This window comes from Podospora anserina, chromosome 2, assembly GCF_000226545.1.
Source record: "Podospora anserina S mat+ genomic DNA chromosome 2, supercontig 2".
In the NCBI taxonomy this organism is placed as follows: domain Eukaryota; kingdom Fungi; phylum Ascomycota; class Sordariomycetes; order Sordariales; family Podosporaceae; genus Podospora; species Podospora anserina.
In genome coordinates, this window is record NW_001914858.1 from 4,095,617 (window position 1) to 4,105,133 (window position 9,517).

The following is a 9,517-nucleotide window of genomic DNA, read 5'->3' on the forward strand; positions in this document are numbered from 1 at the left end:
GGTCGCAGAGTGGTATCCGCCAAGCATTACCTATCGGCAGGTACATAGAGCTGACATCAAGGCAAGAAGGATTAGATGGCAGGTGTTGCAGAGAAAAGGTTGTATTGAGTGATTAATAGAACTTGTACTGACGTTGAACCGAGAGAGGACCGTGATACCTCTATAAGGTATGCTTAGCAATCAACCCCAAAGCCCGAGGCCGAAAAGACCGACAATTATTCATCTACGCCATCTCACCCTCTCACTTGCCTCACCCATCCATAGCTCCCATCTTTTACTTGTTCTATCCTCGCAGCTGACCACCCATTGTAACAATGACATCATCAAACTCCCCAACCCCACAGCATTATGCAGGAACAAACGACCCTTTTGAACACAGCATCCTTTATATTATGTAAGTCATATCATCCTCAGTTCATCTCATCCCATCTACACATTAGATATTCATCTCTTCAAATATCATCTTGTCTTTTTGACCACCCATCCATCTTGAATCCAATTGCAGACAGCAGCAATCATAAAAACAGGCTCTCTAAAAACACCACAAACGCATCGCTTCCCCTGTCTATGCTTCCGATATATGTTGTTGTTGTTGTTGTTGTTGTTGTTGTTGTTGTTGTATGTATGGCTGTTCGGTTTATCTCGTCGCTGCTGTCGCCATTACCCCCCTTTTCTCTCATTTCTTCATTCCCTTTGTCCACTAGGACTTCTATGATCTCTCCTCCCACCAACAGCAGACCTGCTCGACCGCTGCTGCTGCTCGATTAATTGTGTTGCCGTTGATTCGTCGTACCCAATCACGTTCGTCAAGTAGAAGAATCTGTTGCGGGTGTTAGTCCTTACTCCAAGGTTGAGAAGTTGAAATGAAAAAAAAAATGAAAAAAAAAACTCACTTCTCCCCTCTTCCCTCCCTCCCCCTCAGATCCTCAAACTCCTGCTGGCACTCCATCCAAACCTGTGCCCTCTCCTTGCCCCTCACCTTCTTCACCTCAAACCTGAATCTCCCGCTCACTGGCCTGTGATCCGACACTCGCACCTCATGCCGTCTGTAATCCAACTGCTCTATCCTTCCCCTGCCGGCCCCGCACCTGAAGAGCAACCGATCACACCACGCTGGGCTTCTTCTCTTCTCCGACGTGTCATAGTTGTCCGTCCCAACATCATACTTGTACGTTGGCGCAAAGGTGATGGGAAGCTCTTCAAATGCCCTGAGTCTGAACCCGGGGTTCCTTCGCCTAGCCACGAGCAGCTGATCACGCTCCAGGAGCTTGGCGAGATTGCCCGCCTTGACAGCTGTGACGACAGTGTCTCGCGACATGGTGTCGATTCTGTAGTTGAGATCTCCGTTGAGAAGACACAGCTCATGGTCTAGGATCATTGTGCCGTCCCCGCCACCGACAAAGCTGTCGAACCGCACCGAGGCGTCCCTCTCACCTGGCAGGAGGGACGCCTCCAAAATAGCGGCAATGTCGTTGTGTCTTTGATTCGCCCCCGATTGTCCAGCTGCCAAGTGGCAGTTGATAAAACAGAGCGAGGTATCATCCACCATGAACCTCACCACAATGGCACCTTTGTTTCCATGAAGACCACCCATGCCTCTCTTGACCTCAGCGCTGTTAAGATTGCTGATCCGGCCCAGGAGGTCTGCCTTGACAAAAATGGCAGTGAACAGCCCCACGAGCGGCGCGGAATGCAGCACGTGGTACAACTCCCCATCCATATGCTGATCCAGGCTCTGCTTCAGATGCGCCAGCCAGTTCCGATACTGATGGCTCATCCGTTCCTGGTCCGTCCCCTCCTTCTTCTTCGGCTTCAGGAACCTCTTCGCAGTCAAAGTCTTATCCTCCAAATCAACCAGCTCTTGGAACCCAAAGACAATGATGTCTGGCGAGTCACTGCTCCTCAGCAAATTCTCGATGAACACTCTGTCATCATTCGAATAGTTGAGACTATTCGGCGTCGAAGCTCCCGCATTCCACGTCAGAATCAACGCCTTGATCTTTTCAAAGTGGCAGTACCTCGCATCATGCTGCTTCATCTTGGCCTGCAGCCAGTCGTCTTGAAGTAAACCATCCCAAACACGCAACATATTATCCGCGCCGAGGGAGACCACCTGGTGACGATCCAGCTTGTAAAAGCTCGACTGGTCAGAGATCAGCTTCACAACCGGGTTATCATGGGCTTGCCAGTCCTTCTTAACGGCCCATGGCGTTTGGCCCATGTCGTAGACCGAGATTTTGCCAGTGTTGTATCCTGCCCAGAGGTATCGTCCCGCACCAGTAAGGGAGTTGATCTTGTATTGGCTGATATTCATCACGCCAAGGCAAGCGTAGTTTTTCCTCGAATAAATGCTGACTTTGCCGTCGTTGTGGCCAAAGAACACCTTGTCCGGCTCTGAGGCGAGAAGAGTACCCGACGTAACTTCACCAGCGCCATCTTGAATTAGAGGTCGGATGAGAACCTGGAACTGTGTCCTGCCGTCAAGAGTTGGTAGGAAAACCCTGATTTCCTTGCCTGTGGCGTGCCAGAGTTCATCACCAACCACCATGGAAAATACATGACCCTTAGGCACGCGAAAGGTCTGTGTAGGAGGGTAAGCCAAACTGGGCAGATTGCTACCATCGGCCGGCCCCCAAACGTGAAGTGTCCCACTGTCGTCCAAAGTCCACAGCTCGTTGAAATGCCTGTATATCCTGATAATCTCGTAGCGGCCGTGTGCGTTTGGTCTGTTGTTGACAATACTTTGCGACAAGACATCGGCTTCCAACAACTCGCCATTGTTGGTTCCGATCCATATCCTCGCGCCCTCCTCGTCGACGCTCTCTCCCGGTTTGAAGGCCACGGATGCGCCCTTCATGCCCTCGCTCATGGCCAAGCTCATAACCAGCTCCCCGTCCATAACATTCCACGCCCTTGTATAACCGCCTGTTGTGCAGACAAAGGCCCCGCAGACATCAAACATGCGGCTGTCGTATTTTGTGGCAATTTCGTGAGCCCCTTTATGCAAGTATGGCTTGCTTCGGTTCGTTCTTGACGTGTCTGGATATCCCAAATCGGCCTTGTGTGAGCCCGCGATTTGAGCTTCAGCGGGCCTAGCTTCCACGGGTGTTGGAGGAGGCGGAGCGTGATATTCGTTGGACACTCTCCCGGGCATCCGATCCGCCGCCGTCACGGACCTACCGTTGAGCCGTGGAATAGGAGGGGGCGCCTGTGTTACTGGTGTCGAGGATATCCGCTTCTGTTGGATTGCTGTCGCTACGCTCGTGTTGACTCCTGGCCGTGGAGGCCGTGGAGGTGGTGCTGAGACAGAATTTGCAGCGCGGACCGACTCGATGATACTCTGTGGTCGTGCAGGCAGCGCAGGCCGGTCGCCAGTGATTTGCGGTGTTAGAGGCTCGTCCTTGCCTCGTCTCTTTGCGGCTAATGAATGGTGCTGAGGTGGCGGGTCGAAACCGACGTGGAAGGTATTTGACCTCTTTACACCGACAGAGGGCTGATGCTGATTTCCGTGCTGCTGGTGAAGACTATGTTGCTGTTGGTGATGCGGTTGCTGTTGTCGCGGCCTCGTAGGCAAGACTGGGGGAACATCTTCCTCACCTGGCGATCCTCCGCTGCTAGGTGGACTGTTGAAAGGTGACACCTTGGGACTCGACCTCTTCTGAATATCAATAGGCTGACTCGACTGAGCGGGTCTGCTCGGTTGCTCGAACAGAGTGAAACGTGAATTAGGTTTCTCTGCCCGGTTGATCGGAGGCGGTACTGGCTTATGGCCCATCTCTCGTTCCCGCCGCAACTCTACCGACCGTCTAGGTGGAGGAGGTGACGGGGGGCGGGCAGGCGCCACACGCGGGGACTTTCGGGGTTCCGCCGATGGCGTCTGAGTTCTGCTCGGCAAGTTGAACTGGTTCCCCGCCTTCGCCGGAGATGAGGACTTTACAAGAGAATCGGTGCTAACAAATGCCGGACGGTCACCGGTAGGAATGCCTCCTACGCCTCTCTTCGGGGGTGAATGCGGGGGCTCAACGGTGAGCGCCGGGGCGTTCGTGGGTTTGGCCCTCGGGCTAACAGGAGGAGGAACAGTTCGTACTGGCGAGCTCGAAGCACTGGCGTTCGCGGATGCAGGGTGAAGGCTCTGGAGCGTCAACTTGTCTTTGGGTCGCATCGCTGGTATTGGAGGGGGCTCACGGGGCGTTGTGGTCGAGGGACTCGGATCCCGCTCACGGAGTCGACCAGGCTTCGGGGCCGGCGCCGGCGCCGGGGTTGGGGATGCATTTCGGGTTGGTGTACCGGGTTGCGAGTCGCCGGGCTTGGTGGTCAAGCCTTCAAACTTTGCCAATAGCGACGAGACAGGTCTCTGTGAAAGACGGACATGGTCAGCTCTGAGATCTACCATAGTACCCCAGCAACACCAGAACAACACCGCCTTTGACCTCACTCACAATGGACGAGCCGTCAGTCCCGTTGTCAGCTGGGGGATCCATGGTGATCTAGGTCCGTTGCGAACTATGGTTTCTGGATCGCTCTACCCATAACACTCTTTGAAGCTCCTTCAGCCAGAGCGTATCCGTATTGTTGGGTGTTTTGTGTATCGTTGGTGATGCTGAACGGAGCGTGCGATGAGTAGCAGAACGGTTGAGAGAGCGAGGCGGACCAGGAGCAGAGCGGTCGCGTGTTTGTCGTCAATGCCAATACCCGAAATTCCAAGGGAGACGGTTGATGGTTGTGTTCTATGCGAACCGCTGCGGCGGGCGGGTGGAGGGGGCTCTTTTGGCTGGGGCAGGGCAGTGTTGGTGCTGGATCTGGATACTAGATACGGATAGTGGGGACGTGAGTGCCCCGTGGCCGATCCGGGACTGCGTGTTAGGGGATAGAATGACGATGTTCCGTAAAGGTACTTCAAAGAGAGGTCCGAGACGCACACTTGATCCGAAGTTTCGAACAGGAACAACTCATACTCTAGTAACTCTACGTCTGTCCAGCCCCACTTAGACTGTAAAGAGCCCCTTTTGGCCGCCGCAAGCAGCCACTCTGGAAAGCGAAACACGTATGGAAGTCCAGATGGAAGACTTCGGCCACTTTTGTTGGCAGGCTAATTTTGGGTCTGGATTGGCCGTGTAATGTCGTGCCTGTCCATTCGATGCACATAGCTTGCTTCCAGAAACTCTTGGCTGTAATGCGTTCTCAGCCAGAGTCGTTTCCCCTGAAAATTGTTCGCAAATGTTGGATTGAGCAATGAGCCCGCGCCAACAGGCGGCCCAGTGAACGTTTTCAAGCCACTGAGGACGCCCTTTCCATGTCAAATCACAAGAAAGGAGGCACTAGGTACGAGTACATGAACAATGACCATGTGTAAATAACAGGTGAGCCTGTGTTTTATATCAGAGAAAGATGGAGGCCTGCATGGTGAGCACCCCCCAACAAATCCATGTTTCAAAGATGGTGGTGAGGTTCCGGTGCGCCACAGCCCACTATAAATGGCGGGGTGGTCCAAGCTTGCTGCACGCTGGCAAAGCCGTTGAGACTGTCGGGCGGCGGGACCCTAATGGCCGAGGCCTACTCAACTCTACGGTGCCGCACTGACCACTCAGATCAGTCGACGGGAGCTGGGCCCTTATCCTGCACATCACCCCATTATGAAGTATTGTCGACAAAGGTCTTTTTAGACGAAGATAGCTCGGGACCTGCATCCATTGGCGTGGATTTTTCTCTCTCTCTCTCTGTCTCTCCCTCGCAACGGATCTCACGGCAAAGTTGACTTCCTACCATCATCCAAACCATATAGTTCTGGTACAGACAGCAAAATGAACACTGTACGTATTTCTCTGAAGATATTATGACGTAGCAGTTTTGACTGACAACCTGCGCTCTCTAGGTTAAATCTTTCTGGTACGCTCCGAGATACGGACTCCATGCAGAACCTGCTGATTGACACGGCGAACTAGGGCGGGCTGGGGCGCATTGTGCTTGGGTATACCAGTCCCAGTTCTCAACATGTAGAGCACACTTGCTGACCTTGCATAGCCGGCGGCGGCGCATACTACTTCGCGAAGCAAGGCATCGATGCTGACAGGCGTGCTCGCCTCGAGGAGCAGCGCAAGAGAAAGAGCATGGTTGAATCGCTCGAGTACTCGCAGAATGTCCCGACCCAGCCAATTTCTTCTTCAGCAATGGGTGGTTCTGCCTCAGTCCCACCTCGCCAGGGCACACCAGCGAGGACAGACACAGTCGGCTCACCAAGCCTAGAGACGGGCAATGATCCGGCGCCTACAAGGCATGCGCCTGCTACCGAGGCCGAGAGGGTAGTCGAGAAGAGCAAGTACGAAGCCAGTGTGCCGTTCCGCAGTCCGAAGGGTGACCGGTTCTCATAAGGGGTTTGGTGGTGGACTGGCTGGGTTTAGGTGGACAGACAGGTGGTGGATGACGGGTTGAACACGAGTCGTGGACCTTGACTAGCCGAACATCGGAAGACACCGGAGGGATAGCCAGAATCGAATTTGAGATTGTATAAGACAGCAGCAACCTTCCTCTCTCTTGATTAATAGCCCTCACGATTCGGTCCTTCGGATGATGAGAGACCTAGCATCTCTTCATCCAACCTGAAGATTTTGGCAGGCATACTTGCCTACTGGAAACAAAAAGCCTCACGTGGTAAGGTAGTTGTCATTTCCCAGTTCAAATGAAGATTGTATCAAATCATAGCAGCAAATATTTTGTCCCCGAGGCTCACCTACCGTGTGCACACTGTACTGGGTGAATTAAGCATGCATAGATGTGGGGCTATTGTGCCGGGGTAAGGGTGCTGTGAGCCGGCTTGGCGCGACTTGACTTGGTTCAACCTCCTCCAAATAATTATTTGCGAATCTACCGAAACCACAAGGGTGCTCACTCAGTATCAACAGAACCCCAAGCGTGGCAGCAACGCCCCCCAGCCTTCACGATGGAGTCGGCGTCCAAAGAGTTGACCATCTCAAAGACGCTGCTCACCTCGGCTCTCTTTCGCCCTGATCCAGTCTCCTGTCCGCGCAATGACATCGAGTCTATGCTCGCGCTCCTCAACTCGACCATCGCCGAGTGCTCGCCAACCAATGTCCAGGTTTGATAATACGCTTTGTTCCATAGCTTGTTTGCCCGTTGAGAGACCTGATGGCTAAGTCGCACCGCGTCAGAGATGCAAACAATGGGCTCTGAACAATCTGATTCCTTCGCCGAACCGGATCTCCAACTTTTGCAAATACTTGGTCGCCCTTTCCAAGTCGATTGGCCAGGACAAAGATGTCACCGCACAATCAGCAAGGAATCGCGTGCCCTCGGCAAGGCGACGCCGGCTACACATACTCTTCATTCTCAACGACTTGCTCTATCACGTCAAGTATCGAAACCGCGATGACGGCTTTGCCCAGAAGCTAGAGCCCGCATTGCCTGCTTTGTTCAAGAGCGCTGCCGCCTTCAACAATTGCCCCAAACACATTCGAAAACTACGAGACCTGGTCAGCCTGTGGGAAGAGAACCAGTACTTTCTCCAGGGACACATTCACGAGCTCCGAACAGCAGTGGAAACGCCAGTCGAGGAGGACGCAGCTAAGGACGCCGAGCAGACTGTCGCCTCAGACGCTTCTGCGGCTAAGCTGGCAAAATCAGCCCCATTCATCATGCCAGCAATGCACGGAGACCCTTCGGTGCCGTGGTACGACCTTCCTGCAGGCACTTGGCTTCCACATCTCCAAAAGAACTCGACCAAGTCGATAAACCCGTCGGTAATCAAGCCGCTGGAGTTGGTCAAGGGACCAGCGGAACCGAACCTAGTGGAAGCAGTCAAGAGCCTCCTTCTCGATATCGACAAGATCTACTCTAATGAAGCGGACTTTGGCGAGACGCCACGAGACATTGGTCAGATGGGAGAGATGGTCGAGATCGACGAAATCACGGGCGATATCATTGGAGGTGACACCTACTATGGCTGGTCTCGGCAGTTTTGCAATAACATGAAGGCGCGGAAGCGGAACGGTGGGCGACAGAACGAGCGGGATGATAGTAGAGGAAGAAGACAGACGCGATCATCGCGTTCGTACAGCCGGTCACGCAGTCGATCTCGCAGTCGTAGTGGACGCCGCCGCGGCCACAGTGTGTCGAGCAGGAGCTCAGATCGGCCTGCTTTCAAACGCCAGCGAGTCTCGGAATCACCACGCAGCGGTAGAAGTCGGTCTAGACGTCGACGCAGAGATGCGAGCATGAGCAGGAGCAGGAGCGGGAGCAGAAACAGATCTAGATCCTACACTGATCAATCACGGTCACGATCAAGATCAAGATCACACTCCAGCCGGGGCGCTCGTTCAAGAAGACATCGCAGCCGGAGTTACTCCCGATCCCGGTCCAGATCAAGGTCTCGTTCTCGTTCTCGATCCCTCTCCAGATCCCGTAGCCACAGCGGCCGAAGCAGAAGCCCAATAGGAAGCTTCCCCAAAAGCCCAAGCTACTTCCCACCACCGTCCAGAGATCGGATATCACAACCTGGCCATCAAGCTTATCCAAGTCAACCACCGCCGCCACTGCAAACCCAGCCGGTTTATGCACCGCCCACTGGCAACTTTCCCGGCGGATATCTTCCGCCGAACTACCTAGGGGCAGGATTACCGATGCCGCTCCCGCCACCGCCGAATTACACCGGGCCTTGGCCTCCTGCGCCTCCGCCACCGGGTGGTATACCTCAGGGGTTTTTCTCTGGGATTCCGCCGCCTCCTCCTCCTCCTCCTCCTCCGGGAATGGGGATGGGATTTCAGGGGGGTTGGGCTGGGAGGGGGGGTCATGGAGTGCCGCCTCCTCTTTCGCCGCCGACGGGGCCGCAGGAGGGGTATCAGGGTGGGTGGCAGCAGGGACGTGGGGGAAATAATGGGGGGTATAATGGTAGGGGTGGTGGGAGGGGAGGTGGTAATAGGGGGGGCTATGGACAGAAGAGGTGGTGAGATGTCTGATCAGGGGAGTGGGGTATTAGACATGGCTTTTGGTGCCCAATCTGTACAGCCACTGATTGACAGAATGGGAAGAGTTTGAGAAAATATATCATGTTTTTTGGACTTTGGTAAACACCTGAAGCGTTTTTTTTTATTTGACCAGTATGTTGCCGTCTTGGTGATCGGATACCTCTTTGGAAGGATACACACAAGGCCGGCAAGGTTAAGAAAACAACGTCATGGATGACGGCCGGACGAAAGTCTAGCCTGATAGCAAGGGAATGACTATATATAATTCAAAAAGCAACTGGATGCTGGGAAAGGAAGGGTATTTTGTCGTTTGATTGCGAGGGATATACCTATGCGGCCTTTTGGCGGCAGGATATAGAGTATGTCTTGTGGTGTGAGTCACTGTCACTGTATTGGCTGGAGGTATTAATTCTGGGTTTGGGGGGTGGGTGAGTGGGCTCTTGTGGGTGGAAAATACGGCAGTGTGGAGCGTTGACCAAGTTGACGGGTTAATGTTTGATGTGGTTCACCTAATTCGGGACTCTTGTGCTTACGCTTCC

At 53.8% G+C, this 9,517-nt stretch overlaps 3 protein-coding genes across 3 annotated transcripts; 2 read left to right on the forward strand and 1 right to left on the reverse strand.

Annotated features, from left to right (window-relative positions):
• Window positions 1-889: 889 nt before the first annotated feature.
• Window positions 890-4,393, reverse strand: PODANS_2_11840 (uncharacterized protein; the record flags this gene model as incomplete). The annotated part of the gene is made up of 1 exon (XM_001911965.1): window positions 890-4,393. One exon carries the CDS (start codon window positions 4,391-4,393, stop codon window positions 890-892), a length of 3,504 nt encoding a protein of 1,167 aa, XP_001912000.1.
• A 1,550-nt stretch (window positions 4,394-5,943) lies between these two features.
• PODANS_2_11850 (uncharacterized protein) lies at window positions 5,944-6,368 on the forward strand (the record flags this gene model as incomplete). The annotated part of the gene is made up of 2 exons (XM_001911966.1): window positions 5,944-5,968; window positions 6,022-6,368. Coding segments are annotated over 2 exons (372 nt in total), but the record flags the coding sequence as incomplete, so codon positions are not given.
• A 783-nt stretch (window positions 6,369-7,151) lies between these two features.
• Window positions 7,152-8,960, forward strand: PODANS_2_11860 (uncharacterized protein; the record flags this gene model as incomplete). Its single annotated transcript, XM_001911967.1, has 1 exon — window positions 7,152-8,960. A coding segment is annotated over one exon (1,809 nt), but the record flags the coding sequence as incomplete, so codon positions are not given.
• Window positions 8,961-9,517: the final 557 nt, after the last annotated feature.